At 37.7% G+C, this 19,963-nt stretch overlaps 1 protein-coding gene across 3 annotated transcripts in view; it reads right to left on the minus strand.

Moving 5' to 3' along the window:
- Positions 1–3,921: 3,921 nt before the first annotated feature.
- Positions 3,922–19,963, minus strand: part of PDE7A (phosphodiesterase 7A) — a 78,479-nt gene continuing 62,437 nt past the window's right edge. For all 3 annotated transcript variants that reach the window (XM_086609359.1, XM_086609358.1, XM_009983635.2), the window contains 10 exons: positions 17,971–18,122; positions 16,356–16,419; positions 13,911–14,006; positions 10,711–10,811; positions 8,157–8,288; positions 7,742–7,833; positions 6,969–7,113; positions 6,185–6,281; positions 5,498–5,578; positions 3,922–4,133 (listed from right to left, as the gene is read on the minus strand). In XM_086609359.1, coding sequence (XP_086465485.1) covers positions 3,922–4,133; positions 5,498–5,578; positions 6,185–6,281; positions 6,969–7,113; positions 7,742–7,833; positions 8,157–8,288; positions 10,711–10,811; positions 13,911–14,006; positions 16,356–16,419; positions 17,971–18,122 — 1,172 coding nt within the window. The remainder of the gene's footprint in view (positions 4,134–5,497; positions 5,579–6,184; positions 6,282–6,968; positions 7,114–7,741; positions 7,834–8,156; positions 8,289–10,710; positions 10,812–13,910; positions 14,007–16,355; positions 16,420–17,970; positions 18,123–19,963) is intronic.

Here is a 19,963-nt window from a genome sequence, read left to right on the forward strand (position 1 = left end):
TTTTTGAAAGTTAGTTTTGCTTTCAGGTTTTGTATTTAATGCTCTATTGCCACTATATAAAATAAAAAAGCAGTTAAAATAAATACTCTGTGTGTGATTTGTGGTACTCTACTAACGACAGCAGCCACAATAAATACAGTTTACGTTCTGTTATAGTGACTGTAGATCAGTGTGGTGACAACTTGCATCACTTTCAGGACTGGACTACTTTCCTTGCTGTGCAGCAGGAAAAGCAGTAGAATTAGTCCTAGAACAGTACAGCACTGATAATTCAGATACACTCAAGATTAAAAATAAAAATTATCAGGAACCAGTGAGAAGTTTATGCCTCACCACAAACATAAGAGGAAGGTACTTGTTTAACGGACCCTCCATCTCCTGGTACACAGGATTCTCCAGCACAACCATCCCCCTCCCAAAAGGCAACAACAGCTGGCCCAGAAAACCTCTGCTGAAGTCCTCATCTTCTTTCAGGGACAAAACCTGTTGAAAGTGTTTCAGTTTACACTCTCTTAAATGTCAGAGTTTCAATGAAGCAACTCAGTCCAATTAAATCATTAACTTGTAAAATTTAGGACACCACTTGACCTATTAAACTAGGCTAAAACATGGAAAAAAACCCACACTAAATGTTTCAGTTTGAACTGCTGCTGTGAGGTGCAGGTATCCAGCAGGCCAGAAATACAAAAACCTGTGGCAAACCTTACCAGTGGTGTAACGTTATGGTAAGAGAAATGACATCTGCACAAGCAAATAATATCAAAGCTGCCATCGAGTAATTTATTTCATACTTTTCTGTATCTTAATTTATATCTTTCTGCTTGAAATCTTTTACACGCACAACGCCGCTGCTCCCCACCTGAAGCAGAAGCGCTCAAACCAGGGACATGGATGCACAATGGGCAGAGACCTTGGACCCAACCTAAGGCCTGTTTGTGTCCGTCTGTGTCAGCAAACGAGCAGCATGGCCCAGCGGGAGCAGAGCTGCAGATGAGAACAACTCACGGTGGGGACGTGGCCTCCAGCCCCTACCGGGCTCCGGGACTGGCGTGGGCTGCCTGGCTTTTAGCTCCTGGCACACGCACACTCTCTGCTCTCACAGCAAACGCTGCAGGTGTAGGAACGTTGAAGTTCAAAGTAGACCTGCAGAGGGCATTTCTGGGCAGCATGTTCAAGAGAAGGCATTAATGTTATTTGTATTTTTTAATCCAAAGGCCAGAAGCTTCCACATACACTAACAGATGGGATCAGACCCAGTCTTTCTAAAGCCAGGCTGACAGGAAAAGACAGAAACTCCTTTCCTGGAAAGGTGGCGTAGAACCAAACTGCTCATGTTTTACTCTAGCACCTTGACAAGCTGTACTGGTTCCTGCTGGAGCAGATGACAGCAAGACTGCACCATGTTAAAGAATCACAGATTGTTTATAGATGTTATACTGAAATATTGCTATATACATATTTTAAAATTCATTAATTTTAATTTTCATTAAAATTACATATTAAAATATGCATATAAACAGCCTGTAACAAGTAGCAAAATTTATATTGCTGCCGAGGCCCTGTGTTTAACCAAGTCACACTTCCAAAAAAAAAAAAAGTGAGTCAAAGACATCATCAGATTCTGATTTTAGTGGTTCTTTTGAAAACCACCGCAGGCTTGGGATACGCTTTATTCAGCAATGCTGAAGAGGAATCAATGCTTTTCCACACTTAACCCTACGAATCCATGCAGGCTTTAAGGAAGCTCAGCTGCAGTCTCCCTGTAGTAGGTCACTCACACACAGTCCTTACCTCTTTGTCCTGACAGCTCCCAACACCACTGGCCAGTCCCACCCTTCCAAAGACAGCCCCTTAAAAGGCGGCTTTCCTGTTACTGCAGGTTATAACCGGAGCTCGTTATCCTGTTCCATCCTTCTCTGTTGGAGTCAGACAACAACAAGGACTTGCCCTGACAGCAAAGGAAGGAAGTTCACGCAGATTCAAAAAAACGGTTTCATTAGAAATTTATTTCTTCAAACATGGCCACTTTGAGATTAACGATACTACTTCGGGGAACATGAAAGAATAATAAACAACTTAATTTTAGAAGGGAAACAATCAGGTAAGTCAGGATTTGCTCTTCAAACAGTAAAAGGCCAAGCTCCAAGAGGCAATACATTGTGGCATATGAGGACTGGTATTTTCAAATCCAAAAGTTGGCTTAGTTTTCCAGTGGAAGCTGACTGCAACCTTAGCTATCTTTCCATAATTCTGGACTCGATTGTAACTTAAATGTACAGGAGCATAATGTGAAAAGATTTTTTTTTTTTATTAATTAAAAGTTAACAGCAACAGGCACATATTAAAATGAATATGGCAAAGCCTTCACAAATGGCTTTACGCTGAAGCTCTCTCCCAAAAATGGCTGTTGCAACAAACTGTAAACAGAATTAATAAACAGTCTTTTACAATAATAACAGGGAAATACAAATGAACTAAAAGAAAGCACCAGTTTCTCAAACTAGATTACAGTTGTGCTTACTGTACTTAAAACAATGTAAAACAAATTACAAAAATGGAATGTTTTAAGTTTAAAATTAGTCCTTTAATTTTGTCCTAAAAAACATTTTCTCCTTTTCCCATCAAAAACCCATTGGTGGGTAATGTTTCAGTAGAGGGAGGAATACGTAAACAATGCACTTTTTTTTATTATTATTATTATTATTTTTCAAATCAAAAACAAATTTGGTCACTTAGCTTTGTGCATAGTTTAAGGCATCTGTAGCAATTTGTTACAGTTTCCTCCCCAATGTGGCTGTTCATGAAATTGTCACATTCTGAAAGAATAAATTAAAAAAAGAAAAATAAAAATAAAATGTTGCCGTTCAAACCCTTCCCGGTACCCTCCCGCCCTCCCCCGTCCCAAACATACTCACACACCCACACGTACACACACGCTGCAGCGAAAGGGGCATTTGTACCCTTGTTCTGAAGGACACGCTTCCCATCCCACTTTATTTCAGATTGGCAAATACCCTGAGCTGATTATGGTGTTTAGACATTCCACCTTTTTCTTGCATGTGCAGTTCAAGTGTACAATAGTGAAAACAACATGCGATGTTTCCACTGCAGAATCGCAATGCAGTTCGGACGCTTCCCCCCCCCCTACCCCCACCCCTTCCCTTCCCAAATTCAGAAGTGTTTTCCGCTGTTAAAAAACTGCATTCCCATATAGCACTGGAGTAAAGCTTGGCTGTGCTCTATGATGAATGCTCAGTTCCCAGTGCACAAACAAAATTATGGCAAATGGGAGGCTTTTCTGGCATCCAGAGAAACGAGCTGCAGTCTCAGATTTGATCTTTTTCTTTTAAAAAAGCAAAAAAAAACAAGTTAGTGGTTCCTTCACAGCCATGCGCAAAGGTTAAGTCTAGAACCAATAGTTTCAGAGTACGTTTGTAAACATCAAGTCTTGCCAGAGGCAGCAGAGGATGGGCACTTCACATTTCCGTATTAAAACAGGGACTGAGTGGAAGGTACGCTTTGAACGTGTTCATGCAAGTCTTGCTAAACTCCAGGAAAGTGGAACAATCCATCTCAAGTCTTAGATTTGAAGACCGTATTCCAGATTTCACCAAAAACACAAAACCGTGTGGCACAACGAAGCCTTTGTCCTGTTCCTTCGAGGCTCAGTCACTGCTGTGCTTTGCATATTCAAGGTTCCGAACGAAAACCAACTGAGGCGTGTGCATATTGCTCTATGTTCAGATCTTGCAGTTTAAAAAAATTCTGCTTCAAATGGTCTGTGTCAAAGGAAAACTTGGAAATAAATAATGCTGGCATCATTTTACCACTTTACCAAAACCCTGGGCAGGCAAAAGTACCTCCTTTAATCCAACCGTGCAGATACCAAGAGAAGAGGCAGTTTTGTCATGAAGATTGAGGTCAGGACAATCGAGGCTCCTGAGGTAATATGTCTGAGTCCATCTCCTCGAAAGCAGGGTCAACGTCGTCACCGCCGCCGGAGTGCTCCCTCTGCACCCCCTTCCAGCTAGCCTTGTTCAGTCCCAGGTGGCCGAGCATTGTCTGCGACAGCCTGGTGTTTGAAAACCGGGCCCATTCCCCAAACAGTGGTTCCACTAAGTAGGTCATAAAACCTTTGGAAACAAGCGAACAAACACATCCAAGTGAAAAAACCAAAACAAAACAGGAAAACAACAGCACTCAAACTAAGTATTTTAAATAACCTTTAGTAGCAAAAAATAAACAATGCGTCAGACTATTCTTCTCCAGTGTGCATTTAAATATTCTTTTAACTATTTCAGGCATCTTTACAAAATAAGCTCTCAAAATGTAAAATATTTTACTGGTCAGTAGAAAGAACAGCACTACACTGGATTACAGATTAACTTCCTGTCTTTCACAGAAATGACCAAATAAAGGAAAATATTGCAGAACATGGGGGGAGAATCTAAACATCAGCCACTAAGTCACACAAACTACTTTAGAAAACCTAAATTTCTAAAAGAAAGATTTTATAACAAATTACCCCATAGACAGTCTGAACTATGTTACACAGGGGAAAAAAAGAAGAGATTATTTTCACAATATTAAGCTGATTAACAATACTGAAAAATACAAAATCGGATAAATTTTTAAACTAAAAGGCCACAGAACATCAACATATAAACTTTTATATACATTTGCATGTATGCACAAGTGCACTTATTTATAGTGTCTATTTCCATGAACCAAAAATTAAATGGTAAGACTACTAAAACTTAATCTGTCAGTTACAAAAACGTATGATTTTCTAACATTCTAAATTAAAACAGCACAGTTGATTGATGAGTTTTCTGTCTCTAATTTCAGGCACTAACTCATACTGTGTTTGTGGTTACGTTTATTTTCTTTACTATGTTCTTAACCTTAAGTTTCATTCGATCCACACAGCAACTTTAAGAAAAATAACTAGAAAGAGTCAGCCCTTCTGCTATTTTAAATCCAACTCAAATTACCAAAACCAAAAAATAAATATAATGGCTATTCACAGTTCTCCAGCAAATCTCTGCCCACCATCCTTTTTAAGGCTGCATTTAAAAGGAATGTGAAGATTCCAGAGAGCTGGAACCCTGTTGTGGCAACCTCGCTGCGAAAGGCATCCAAGACTGCCTGGGCAAGGGGAACTAACACTCCTCTTCCCAAACTGGCCACATCAGGTGAGGAAAGTTCTGGGCAGCAGCACAGGAGGAGTTAGACAGCTGCCTCCCACGTTGTACCTGCTCTGGGAGGAAACACAGGGGCTGCGGTCTCCCGGACGGTCAGTGCAGCACCTTTAACAGACACCCAATTTGAGAGAGAACAGTTACACAGCAAATTTGAAAAGATGGCTCTTTGTAACGCAGCGCTGCCACGCACACACGCAGAGCAGGCACCACCTCTAGGAAGCGAAATCTAAAAGGTACTTTTTTCAAATTGCATCCTGAAAGAAAGCTACCAAAATCAATTGAACGGCAGTTACCAATCTGGATGTTGGCAATAGTTTCCGTCTGTCGGTCACAAAGCGGACTCACACCCAAGTGATATTTTTTTTCAATATCTCCTAAAGAAACAAAAGTACAATACAACTATTAGGTCATCAAGTCCAGACCAAAACAGAGTCATCAAACGGTAACAGAGGTGAGCTGTGCAAGTGGGTTAACAAGGACAGTATCTCCAGTAATAGAGAAAATTCGCTCCATTTGTCAATTAAAAGCTTTATTAGCTGCTTAAGTAAGTAGGCTTAATTGCATGGCAACTAAAAATCTCCTCCCTAGCTCTTACCTGCTTACCAACAGGCCTCACAGCCAAAGTTTAAATATTGAAGGTACACGATGAATACATTTTGTAATTTACTGAAACCACTCCATAAACGTGGAGTGAGCATAATTATTCATCTGAAGCACCTTTCAGGGTGAAGGATCTATTGAGCCAGCCATTCTAGATTCAGATGCTAAGCAGATTCTTCGTTGCGTTTTAGTAGTAGCACTGACCTTTTGCAAGAAGTACAACTCCATGAAAGTAAAAAAAAAAAAATCCCATACTGTACTGTAAACCTCTATTAGTCCTGAATATAAATCCCTTTATTTGCAAGCAGCTCTGACTCATGGTCGCTCCCTCCACAGTATAAATACATTATGTACCAACAGACATCTCTCCTCTTACTTGCCTTGATGGAAGAACTCCTCCGTTACTTTTTCACTCCACTGTTTACTCAGCTCCCACGTCCGACACGGATTACAAATATCGGCACACTTCAAAGCCATCTAGTAAGTTAACGTACAGCATTAGGTTACCTCTCCCTCCAACAGAAGCATCTGTAATTAATTATTTCCTGACAGCAAATTATTTTAAGTTTTGTGAATAATAAACCTACCTACCATTTGTGCTTGTCCCTAAAGTTATGTTCTATAACCATTTTTAAAAACGCTCAGGGAACTATCAGATGCATTGATCATCTCTCAGTAATACCAAAATTCAGTCAAGTCAAAAGTATTTCAGGGACACTATATTTCGTATATTCAGTAGTACGGGAGACAACAATAAACTCAGAAAAAGAAACATCAAAGTAAGCAAACAATACCCATATTTCTGGTCTGAAGTTTACATTTTTAATATTAGTTTGCACAGGACAACTTATCTGTTTGTCTGCTTTCCTTTATAGACCACAATATGAACCCAGTAATAAAAATTTCTATAAGCTTAAAGAGACTTTTGTTTTTCAAACTTGCTAAACCTCTCTGTAGCAGAGCTGCAAACTGGTTAACAACAATAGTGACTTCCTTTCCTGAAATAGGTTCTGACAAAGCATTTCGCAGTTCTGAGACTGCGCTGGGTATTTCTGCTTCATTTTGAAAGTAGGACATAGCTTGGAAAAAGTAGTATTTAGCATTTTAAGTCAATTATTTTTGATGCTAAACTGATGTTTTCAAAAATATTACCAAAAAGATCACCTGTAAAATGAAGTGTCGATGGTTCGCATTCTCTAAACATAGGTCTCCTCTATCCAAATGGGATCGAAACATGGACAGATACTCATTTTGCTGACTGATGTCTGTGGCGAGAATGAGATCACCTATCTGGCTTTCCATCAGCTGCCTGAAATTAGTGATACCAAACATCCAACATAACAATTAAAAACAACAGTCACCACTAGATTTACATGTCTTTTTATCATATTCATTATCTTATAAATACAAGTCACAAGCTCTATAATCAGCGTTTTCGCTGAAATGTTTTTTATTTTGTTTTCCCGCTCTGAAAAATTCCTACAACATCCATAGAAATATCAGGATGTTTCATTGGCCACTTTCAGGAAGACTAAACAGTTTTTAGCTCCCCCTCCCTCTTTTTTTTCTCCTCAAAACCACACAAACTAATTGTTTAAAGCTTGTTTCTTGTTAAAGTAGGTGAAGAGGATCTATTTTAAACTACAGTTGTGGTGGCAGAACACGAAAAGGCTGCCAACTGTCATCTAAACAGGTGCTTGACTATATGAACACACTTCTTCAGTGTGTTCGCAGTAAACATTATTTTCCAAATACCACATCGCAGCGTGAACTGCTCTACTCCAACAGCACGGTATCTGGGAATTCTTGAAATAGATCATAACTTACGTTTCGTATTCTGAACTGCCATGCAATAACTTAGCTTGTTTTGCATGGCTGCCTTAAGTGACAGCTTGCTTACATCTTAATCTAATCTATACTATTTTGTATAAACATACCTGTTCTCTAGTGACATATGTGCAAATAAACCAGACTCTCTCAGCAACCCCACTGCTGATCTCCAGTGATGGTTCTCCAATACTGAGGTATTCTGCGAACGAAAAGGGTGTTACAGGTGTCAATCAACAACTCCTTCTTCAACTGAAGAGCTGTATACTGAGGTACCAGGCAGTTTCGCTGGGTTTTGGGGGTGGTGTTTTTCTTTATTCTTTTCTCTTTTTTTTCCAGGAGATTAAAACTCACAAATCCTGAACACTTCATTAGCTTGCACATTTGTTTATCCCAGTGGCATGGAAACAATATCTGGATTCAAACCTACCACTAGCTAAACACATCACAATTTATACTCCTTCTCTGTACTCCTCAGGCATTCTCCAAACCTGGTTTTAACAAAACAACTGATTTTGTCCTTACCTTATATAAAGTTGCTAAGTAATGGTTTGTTTTAATTAGGAAAGGTTGGTTAACACCTGGGTGATCCAAATCATGTGTGGCAGCTGCTATTAAACTGAGCAGAACATCCCATGGAGTTAAAGATTTGGAAAGCTGTAAGATAACAACAAATGTAATTCTGTTAGCAATGCACGTATGCCCTTACAAAAAGGGCATGGGTGTCACATTTTTGTTTTTCTTTTTCAGTAATTAAAAGCCAATAGAAACTTGGAGAAAATTTTAATAATGTAAAACTAATATTCCACTGACTTCTCACAGTATTTCCCCCTCAAAAGCTACAAAATTTTAACAACAGTTTAAGCATTATTCTTTCTGAATGGGAAGGTTCAGTCCTAAAAAATGCTGGCACACAAAATGTTACTTTCTGGCTGGTAATGAAGTACTATTTCTAACCAGATCCTGTGAAAGCAGCAAATTGTTAAAATTAGCTCTCCATCTCATTTACCAACTCTGTCTCTATGTGTCAATTCTGCTTTAAATATAGAATATATTTTTAAAAACATAAAAACCTTTCATTTTAAAAGGAAGAAACTAATGGTCTGGAAGACTTTAGAACTGTTCAGAATGGATTTCTACTTTTATGCAAAGTTATATTTCAAAGTCTACCAGGAAAAGAACTGAAGGAGGCAAATCTGCCAAAAATAAATATTTTCAAGAAGCACGTGCATGTCGATTAACTCAGCAAGAAACTGCACAGACTTATTTTCACTACTCATAGCTGTTACTACTTCTAGTTGGGAGGTTTGTGAGTTAAACTCAGAAATAAAGTCTACACACTGAAATAGAGAGACCAGTTCTGTCCGCACAAAAGTGAAACACAGTGAACACCCTGCGAGGACAGAAGTTTACATTCCCTGTTGCATTTGCCATCTAGCATGCCTCACACGTTTGTTTATGTACTTCCATGCAACAGAACCAGTAGCTGTATATGTTGCTAAAAGTACAAAGTCTATACTTGTACCCGAAGCATTACAAAACTTGAATCACGAGAACTAAATAAAAAAAAGCTCAGAGCTGATGTTGAAAGGGGTTAGACGTTTACAAAGTGAGCAATCACCAGGGTCTGCCTTGAGACCGTAGCAACCAGAGCACAGGAGCAGGAAGTCCTAAGAAACAGAACGCTGTAAGCATCTACTCCATGGTTAACTATTGTCTAAGCAGAAACCTCAACAGGATATAGGGATAAACAATGAGTAGCTGATAGGATGAAGACACGACTTCTAGTTACTGCAGGTAATTATAACACTAAAAACCACACCTGTAGGAGGAGATTTTATATGTAAATGTAGGACCATCTGAGTATAATGAACTAGACGGAAATTAATACATTTGTAAATGAGCTTTTATACAAGTGACCAATCAGCTACTGATGGGATTTCTTCTTTGTTACCCTTGTGTATATAAGACCCTGCGTGTTTCCTAAAAGGTGTGCTGGCTGGCATTAGATGCCTGGCATCCTACTCTGCACTCTGGATATAAAGGCAAATATCTTGACCCAGTGTGTTGATAGGCTCTTTGCACACCAAGTGGGGAACCCAGATCTGGGACAACAGAGCTTCGAAACTGCATGCCACAAAAAAAAAGCTCATCATGCATCAGCTCCAATTTGGCTCACTGCACCAACAATTGATGTGAGAACAGCATTGAGAAACTGAGTGGGAGGAGTGGGCAAAGTGCCTCTGAAAAACATCCATGGAGCCAGAAGTTACTTGTTTTTACCTCAAAAGCAGAATAAAGAGCTATGCTATTCAAGAGAACACCAGATTGGTGACAGTCTGCATAGAGGCAGACAACTTCCCTCCTGGCTAGAGAACACCGCAGTTTTCAATTTAATACAGAAGGACAGGATTTAGCCCTGAAATTGTCTTAAGACATCACTTACAGCATACTGCCAGCAGCCCAAGTAATAAGAAACAAACACTCAACTAGCTCAGCTCTTTAAGGTCTGTCACACTGTCCTTTTTTAGAAAGAAAGGCCAAAGAGAACTCCCGATGTCTTGCTGTAAGGTGCCTCTAGCCGAAGCATATACTACTCATTAACATCAAAGATGAGCAAAGCAAGGGTAACAGTAGTCTCTAGAGGTAAAACCAACCACGAAACAACAACAAAAAAAAAAAAAAAAATACACAGGTTTGTTATTGCCAGCTCTGACTCAGGCTGTGACTCTCTGTACAAATGTTGCACAGCGCAATGTTAAACAGCTGCAATCTTCATCAGTTCCCTACTCTGGTTCCACATGAAGTCACACAAAAGACAATGCCAGCTCTGAAGAGGGGGGAAAAAAAAGCATATTGCTAAGTGTGAACCCACAGCCTCAGCAACATGGAGAGTCCTCCTCTGCCTTTTTGTGTGCAAAGAGTAGGTTTTGGTGAGTTGAGGAGGTTGTTTGGTTTTAATAAAAAGCGTGCATATACACACTCATCTATATATGTGCACAGGATCCATTCATACACACACACAAACACATGTATTTCTGTATATACATGTGATGTAAAAGTGAGAACGCTCCCTTACCTTGGGCTCTTTTAAGTAACAGTGCATGGCCTGAGTCACATCAGCAGCATGAACTGCATTATGATAAGGGTTTTGACTGTGATAATCTTCTTGAACCATAACTGCAGGAAAATAACAAATACCCAAATTGAAATAAAATAGCAATTTTTTCAAGTACCATTTTATATGTCCTTGTCAGGCACAGAAATATGCAATATCACAAGTTACATACACATAAAAGTGTCAAAGTCAATACATCATCAGTTAAACCAAGACCCAGGTATAAGATATTTTATGTGAAGAAAACAGTATTTTCTAAAGGATATCAACTACATGTAAAGTCATCTCAAAGCAAAAATTAAACAACTTGAAAACAATACATAAACTGAACTCTGAGTTTGAGAACTTCCCAAGAAAGGCTCCCTTTGATAATCTAACCTGCCTCAATGTTGAAGCAACCTGGAATACAAGATGAACATGATACTATTTACCAGAGCATCAGGGTGACTTCATATCATGCCTTGAAAACAGACAGGATCAGAGGAATTGGACACTACCTCCCTGTCAAATGAAGTGTTTTTCTTTCCCCTTCAGAAGAGTGGTCATGGAAAGCCACCTCTACATAGTTTAGGCATCTTCTCATCCTGGTACTCAAGCAAATTCAAGCCAATACACAATTTAGGAAAGAATCTCATTTAGATGATGGTCTGACTAACCACTCCTATTTTTAATATTCCGTATTTTAACTTCTCCCTTCCTTTCCTTGTCCTTCCTCCATCTTCCTGACTGTCTTTAAATATTATCGGTAGACTACTTTAAAGAACATTCACATTGGCCTGAGTACGTAGAGTGAAAAAGCTGTAATGTTATAAAGGATGGAAAGGGAGGAGATCTGAAGCACAGCAATCAATCTGTATTCTAAAGTTTCGCCTGATAGGACACTTTAGCTCTTTGAAGCAAATCTCAAGAGAACATTTTCCTGGCCAACTACAGTCTGTCAGCCCTATTCAAACGAACATGCCCACAACCTCTTTTCCTATTCAGTTTACAAGCTAGTACCCTCCATGCAATTGTGACTGTAATGTTAAAGCATTCTTGCCTTGGTATTTGTAAAGAGCTGTGGTTCAATGAAAAGTCAAAATACCGTAACCATTGCGTAATCTCAACAGTACTGAATGCATAGCTGACACCTCATATGGAAAATAACAAAACCAAGCATCTTCAAGCTCTATTAACCTGCCACTGAACTCCCTTTCACCTAGTCGTCACATCCAGTGCATGAATGAGGATGTCCTTGCCTTACACAATTTTTTTGTGGCTTCATCGGCTGGTCCAGCTACCTGAAGTCTACAATTTTCTTAACTTCTTTATTTTAATAAAGCAGACCTAGGATAATAGTTCGATCACCGTTTGCCAGAACTAGAATGGCACGACAATCCTATGTTTCCAGGAACTTTGTATTTTCTCTCCCCCTGTTCAGGTCTGGACTAAGAACTTGAAAGCACACAGGAAACGGATCTCTGAGTAACCCTTGAAAATCATATAAAGACTGTGTATGTGTAAAAATATATACACGCATACATACGTACGTGAGATATATACACACACAAAAGTAAAATGTTGAGATCCTATTGAGGACTAAAATCAGATTTCTCTCCCTAAAAAGATTCCAGTAAGTTCCCCAATAAAGTTAATTTTGTCTGGCACTACGGATCACTTGAGCTGCCCCAGTCTTCTGGAATTCGATCTTCAGATTACTTTGGACTAGAGTATAAAAAGTAGCAAAAGAAAAGAATGAACTGAGTTCATGCTAAGAAGTTGTATTTGGAAGAAAAGTTCCTTAATTGGACGGATGGGCTGGGGCAGAGTTATGAAATGTTTTTCTTACTGCTATTAAGTAGAAGGCATTAATGAGAAGAGAAAGGTGGTAGATTTCAAAGGTAGAATAAAATTTTGCCTTCTTCCAAGTCTAATCTCATTTTAGTGACTTACTGCTTTGAGTAGTCATATGTAATTAAGGCTATTGTTATCTTTTGATAACCAGGTAACTAATCCAGTCATTCCTAACTGGTCTTTCAAGTACCATCTTTTCCTAAATCCCAACTAACCAAGAAATAAGTAAGATGAGAAACACACTACACACTCAGTTAAAACTTGAGTAAACTAAGACCAGATTTCTACAATTATTTTCTTCACATTTCACTGTATCACTACTCAAGGTGAGCTGATCTACCCTTTTGAAACTGGAAGGAATTGAGTCCACTTTAAAACAACACAAAATGCAAGACAGAACTGAAATTTTTTAAAGCTGAAAGAGAACTAAATGATGAAAAAAAAAAACCTAACCCAACATTCCCTTATTTGAATGGGGAGAAAGGCCTTCCAAATGTGATTTCTCCTCTGTTAAACAGCAAGCTTTGTAACCACAAAATTGTTTTCTCTGAAACTGGGAAAGGACCAGAATTTGTTTCTCCTGCTCGGTTTAAAAAAAAGCATCACACTCCACAAAATTACGTGCAAGGTACTGTTACAGAAGAACTGAAGGAAGGAAGTCTCACACCAGTGTCTGTGTCTACAGTACGGTGATGCTAAACGACAGCTCTTTCAGCTGTCAAGTGAAAATATCACTTTATTAGAATATTCTACATAGCATTTACAATTCCTTCCATCAAGTCATTGCAGTGCCACGGGCCCAACAAGTAAAACTGTCTTGTGCTCTGCCTATGGAGAAAGTATACCTACAATACAGTGCTTATTTGTAGGAGAGTTTGAGCAAGGAAGAGAGAGAGAACGTCAAATTTGCTCCATTAAATATGGCCAAGCTGACATGTTCTATACAGTTAGGAAACTACTTCATGAACTTCGGAAATTAAGATTAAAACAGAACTGAAAATCAAAACATTAGGAAAGGCAATACAGCTCCTTTCATTAAAAATGTCACACAATGTTACACATATTCCTGATTATTTACATCTAATACACACTATACAGCATCTGCTACAAATTAAGCTTGTTAATACTTGCTTGGACTGAACATGGAGATTTCTATGCTCATAGAAACTTTGAGAGATTGTCTCAATCAACATAATTTAAATCACTGCACAATCTGGACTGCATCAGTACTCTTCAAACCTTATTGCTAAACTATAACCAGCACTTCATTTGAGGTATAAAAATGCGGATAAACAGCAATATTCATCATAATAAAAAGCTGTATTTACCCAAAAATCTACGAAGTTTCATCGTATCTAACTGGAAGTGTTCAATTAGTCCATGAAGATTAAACAGATGAAAGGTTAAGCTGACTAGACTGTTTCCTAAAAATAAGATGAAAATACTAATTCATTGGAAGCCATGAAATCAGTGTCTCTTTCATAAGAAATGTATCATTTCAAACAAATTGGTCACAAAAATTATACAAGCAAATTTTTCTACACCAATTTATGACAAATATTTAAATCTTACTGCATGACAAGATTCCATTAGCTATCTCCTCTAGTAATCACCAGTGGGTTTGCATAATTATAATGCATTCACCAATTGTCCACTGTCAACTGATAGGAGGAAAACGTTACTGAACATCAAAAAAGCAAGAGGTTTCAACATGCAAACCCATTGCAACAGTATTCAACGTCGTGGTATGTTGCATCATGATATTCATAAATAGACATACAGCTTAAGACCAATATAAAAATAATCAGATATAGAAAAAAGCTAACCAATGCTATTGATTAGCATACATCATACACATGCTCTCTCTCATTTTCATCATGTATTTTGCTAAACTACTCCTTATTTCACCCATAACTCAGAGAAAAAATTCTAAGTTTCTCTAGGATATGTGTACTATTTCAAGCTTACAATATACTTTGTCTACTCACAGCTATAATATTATAATCACTTGCAGTGGTAAACTGAGTAAAACTGTAAGAGACAGAAGTAGCCCGCAAATCTTTACTTGAAATAGCTTGCCTGTTATTTACCCTGCAAACAAATGTAGTGGCAGATAACTCAGTTTTGGTACACTGAGTCTGACAATCTTCATTTAGCAGGAATTAAAGAATCTAGCGCAGACAGAAACTGAGGTACAAAAGGACAAAAATTTCTGCTAAATTTAGCTTATTACTAGGCTTAATGTATTTGCATGTGCACATCACTTCCTCACAATACGATACACAATTCCTCGAACAATATTTACAGAGTAATTTGTGTCTTACAGGGCTCATCCAGAGCAGCTTATCAAGAAGTTTTATATACAGTGTCCTCCCCTTACAAACTTTCAAGAACAAGACTGCCTGTTCAAAATGTCCTCCTAAAAATCACTAAATTAGGATGCAAAACAGATGGCATACGAAGGTTTCCACAACAGAAGCTGTACTGGTCGTTTCTAAAACGTATTTGAGAGAAGCATTTTTAAAAGGCAGAGAAGGTCTTGTACAAAAAGGATTATTTCAGATTACTCCCATCTGATAAACTAAACCAAAATAAGCTATGCCTACAAACAGGTTAACCTGCACACATAGCTTCTTCTCATTCAGTTATCTAGTCTCAAGTTTATTGTTATCTACATAAACATTCTATTTGTAAAAATTCTCACTATTTTGATTTTTTGTATCTATTTTCCGTATTAAATCAAACTGTGAAGATACTACTTTTACACTAGATTAAACCAAGCATCCCTTCAACCAAACAGGAGACAAAATTATTTTTTGGTGCCATGTTTTCCTCTCCGAACTTCATTTCTCTTTCCTTCTGCCAACTTTAAAAACTCTGACTGCCTGCATCTCGGCCACCATCTCCATTTGACTGATGTAAAACCTGCAAGAGCTGCCCTCCATTTGCTTCCCACACTGGCACAAACGTTGCCTTGGTGCTGGACTCACTCATCTCCTTGTTCCATTCTATTCAAAACTCAGCTTTCATTGCTGTGATTGTAATACCAAACTTCACCCTACCCACTCCAGCAGCCCTCCCTCCTCCACGTTTACAGATCTCTCTTCTAACTGTCTGTCCGTAACTGAACCAATGGTTTATTCGCCTTTTTTTTAAAGCAACTACTTCCTTAGTTCCTACTGCTATTTGTAATGTGTGCACAAAACTAACCATATTTTCTCCCTTTTTCTGTTTTGTGCAAGCTACAGGTACAGCAGCTTCTGTCTGCTCAACTCCTAACTCTCTAGGTATTCTGCTAGATATTATAATTATAATGCATTCGTACCATCTTGCCTTCTTACGGTACTGTAAAGTAATAGAACTATTCTACCTAACATTAAATTTATCAGAAAAATACTTGTCCAATGTAACTGACCTTTTGAACACGACCATATAAATTAACAGCATTCCATAATTTAAAAAAAAAAGACTGAATCAGCAAAATTATTTGTTAATGTATACCAAAGTTATAATAGAGAGAGAACAGCAATTTATAAAGTACAAGAAGGGCCTCTTCTACAAATCAATGATTGTTATCAGTACTGACAGTGATGGTATTTTAACAGAGTGGCCAGGCAAAGTAGGATTTAGATTAAAGACTATTAAATCAGAAAGTACTACTTGATTAAATTTGTGCTTTTTAGCAAACGAGCAATCACATATTGCAATGTAAGTGCAATATTTAAGTTATGCTAAGAGATAAAACACAAATGAAATAGCAAAAGTAAACTCACCATTTGTCAGTCTATCAAAAAGAAAAATATCAAAATTCCAATTTCCAACCTTCTCCAGCATACACTGAAAGAAAACACAAAAGCTATGACTTTTTTCTCAGCATATGCCCATCTTCCCATAGCCCAGAGGAGTATTTTAAGATTTCAGAGACTGATGCAAGTCTTAGAATTTCTATATGCAAAAAACAGTATTAAAGTTATAATTAAATTTGTCTGGTAACTGGAAAACATTAAAATACACACTGCAAATTGAAAAACTTAAATACAAGAAGTGTGTTGACAGTCCTGACTTGAGTTTTTCCCCTTCATCCTTTAGTCAATTTCTTAAAAGAAATAAAATTTAAAACAATTGGGTTAAAACCAGAAACAGTATGACAGAATAACTCTGTTCAGACTTCTTCCACTTTTAATTTTTGCATTAAGCTAGTAGTTAATCTCTGTGTAGTCCTTCACCTCAGTTTCTCTTTCCCTTTTTGTTTATAGAAGAGAAATAATATCTAGATGCTTTACTAGACGTATGAGCCAAGCTTTTAATTTCTTTTTTAAGAAATTGGCTTTTGACTTTCCACCTCACTGAACTAACATTTCTTCACAGCTGCTCCACACGAACCGTTCTTCCAGCAACATGGATGAACACAAACAGCACTCGAGGCCTCACCCGAGTTCAGCAATCACAATCCTCGCTTACCCTACCTGTATCAGAAATACCTGCCCACCTAAAACTCAGCTACCAGAAGAAACAAACAGTATTAAGATCTTTCTGCTGTTTCATTAAATATATGTTTTTTTAAATCCATCCTCCAGGTTACCAGGTTCTTCCTACACTGCAGCCTCATGTGCCGTAGGGATACACTGCACTATAAGCGTCCTCTTTTCTGCATCAAGGTTACGAACAAGAAGCTTTACACATAATCGTTAAGATGACACAGCCTTTGGGCTCTTGAATAACCTGTAAACTTTGCCTGCTCGTTCCCTTTCAGCTGTCTGTCCTCTGTCCCCAATTCACTAAACCTTCATCCAACTAACTACTCTTTTAGTACTGCCCATCTTCCCAGTACGCTTTACTGCAGCGCAGGTATATCACAGCGATCACATTGTTCTTTTCCAGAAGAACTACCTACCAAAGAAAAAGCTAGTTTGGCATAACAATTGTCTGATAAATCCATTTATGCATTTTATTGACTTTTCAGTAGTAGTTAGTCAGTCTTCCAGATGTTCAGTAATGAGGTTAGATTAAAAACAAGAAGGGGGGCGGGGGATAATAGTTGTCCAAATTGCTCCATTACATTTCTTAAATACAGTTACGTTTTTCTTTCTTCACTTTTCTTCAGTTATTACAGTGCATTCTCCACTCACTAGAGTTATTAAAAAACTTGCTAGCCACATAAGCTATAAAAGTGATCCCAGTCAACTTGTGGGAGGTGAAGTTTGTTAGAAATCAGGCAATTTTGGCTGGACCTTATTAAGATAGACACATATATACGCACACACACACACAAAAAGTCATGTTACAAATTCGTATTTGGCTGCATTATCTCTTAACATAAGATACAGTTATACACTAATGCACATTTTAAAAAACGTACTTTAAAAAAATAAAAATCAAGCAACCAACCTTTGCTTGTCCATTATAATCATCATCTAAAATATTTGAAGAATTTGGAACAGTGATACCACGGAAAAAACGGGAAGATCTCAGGTATCGCTGGAAACTAAGCAACCTTCTCACGTTTCTTGCAGACACAGACACCTCGATTTCAGAATTTGCTACAAAAAACAAGAAAATAAATACTCTCTCTGACAAATCTTTAACAAAAAAAAAAAAGAATTGTTCGGGGAAATCTGGTTCAACAAATGTGCTGCATTCTTTTTACTGGTGTATTAAATGTTTCAGCCACAGAGATTTTTATTAATAGGAAGTACAGAGCCGTGGCTTAGAAAAAGTTTTCCACGTAAGCACCCTGCAAAGAAAAACAGATATTTACATCACAGCAGAAACCTCTCTTTTTAGGGAACTCTGTTATTGAAAAGACAGAGATATTACGGAAATTGTGTAAAAACACAGAATATTCCAAGCAAGTTCTTTTTGGAAAACTGCTCTCATGTATACACATCCAATCCACATCTCCGTAGCAAATCACTAAGATACATACACCCACAAAAGAACATCAGTAACTGTGTGTTGATATAGGAGTTACAAGTAGGTTTTGAGCACGTACAAGTAACTTTTACACAGGATTTTAATGCTCAGATATTTTTTTTTTTTTTTTTTTTTTTAACTGGCAAAGTTGTAAACACTCGAGTGATTTTGGTGCTTTTTCAGATAATTATGCTCAGGACCTCTTCTCTGCCAAATAAGTACCACATTTACTTTCACAGCATATGTAATTACCTTCGCCAGTACAGTGAAAACACTACAGAAAATTGTTTTAGCCTGTTTTCAAAGATTAATCCAAATATTTTCCTTTACTCTTATTACATTAACTGGTTTAGATATTCAAATGACTCATACTACATTATGTTCAATTCTACTTGATATACTTCAAGTGTTTTAGAAATCTGAAGGCTAAACTATGCATAGCTACAGTTTCTTTGCAATGGGCCAGATATTTTCATTCTGAAATATTTAAGGCTAAACTTGGCCTTTACTTTCTCTTCAGCAGTACCCCAACAACAGTTTTATATAACCACCAGTCAATAACTTTGATATTCCCTCATTCTGCCCAGAGCTATTTATGTTTAAAAAAAAAAAAAAGAAAAAAGTATTAAGTAAGGAAGTCAATGTAAACACATTTTCCAAAAATGCAGATCCTCAAAACCATGAGCCCAACTTGGGAGTATAGACCTCTTGCCCTTCCAAGTACAAAGCATATTAAAAATTAGTGAAGTAAAGCAGTTCCAATTTTTTGTTCTTAAAGTCAGTCTAAAATACCGTACAGGGAAAGTTGTGGCCTTATTAACAACCTCAATTATAAATCTCAGTGATTTTTACTGACAGCAGTTTAATTCTGTATGTCTTCAGTTTAATTTTATATAAATTTTTATCCATATAAATTCTTGTCCCTGCATAAGTTCCAATGTACTTTCTGTTCTACATTAACTCATTAATATATTAATTTCCAATCTACACTAATAAAATGCCTCTGAACAGAACTGACAAGTGCACAAACATACGACATCTGATCAAATGCAGCAGCATTTCACATCTACAGTCTGCGCAAACAGTGATTAAATTGACAAAACTGGAATACTCTTTCAGACATGCCTGAAACTTCACCATGATACTGAAGTTCCCATCAGTAACAGACAACTTCATGTGAAATACCTTTCTTCCAAGTCGTCATAATTAAAGCCAAGGGAACCTCCTCTGGACACAATGGTACATGTATATATATCCCAGTTATCTAAGCAGATGCACTGCATATGATAAAGGTCGCTTATAAAGCAACATCCACACGTATAGGGGGCAAATAAATAGATTCTGTCATGCTGCATTACTCTACCAATATTTCTAACCACATCTGTTAACATAAGGTGACAGTCTGAGCACTGCCAGCCTGCAGAACAGAGAAGCAGGGAGCAATACAGATGCTCCTGTTAATGGAGCG

The sequence above is a fragment of the Tauraco erythrolophus genome, chromosome 3 (genome assembly GCF_009769465.1).
Source record: "Tauraco erythrolophus isolate bTauEry1 chromosome 3, bTauEry1.pri, whole genome shotgun sequence".
NCBI classification, from domain to species: Eukaryota; Metazoa; Chordata; class Aves; order Musophagiformes; family Musophagidae; genus Tauraco; species Tauraco erythrolophus.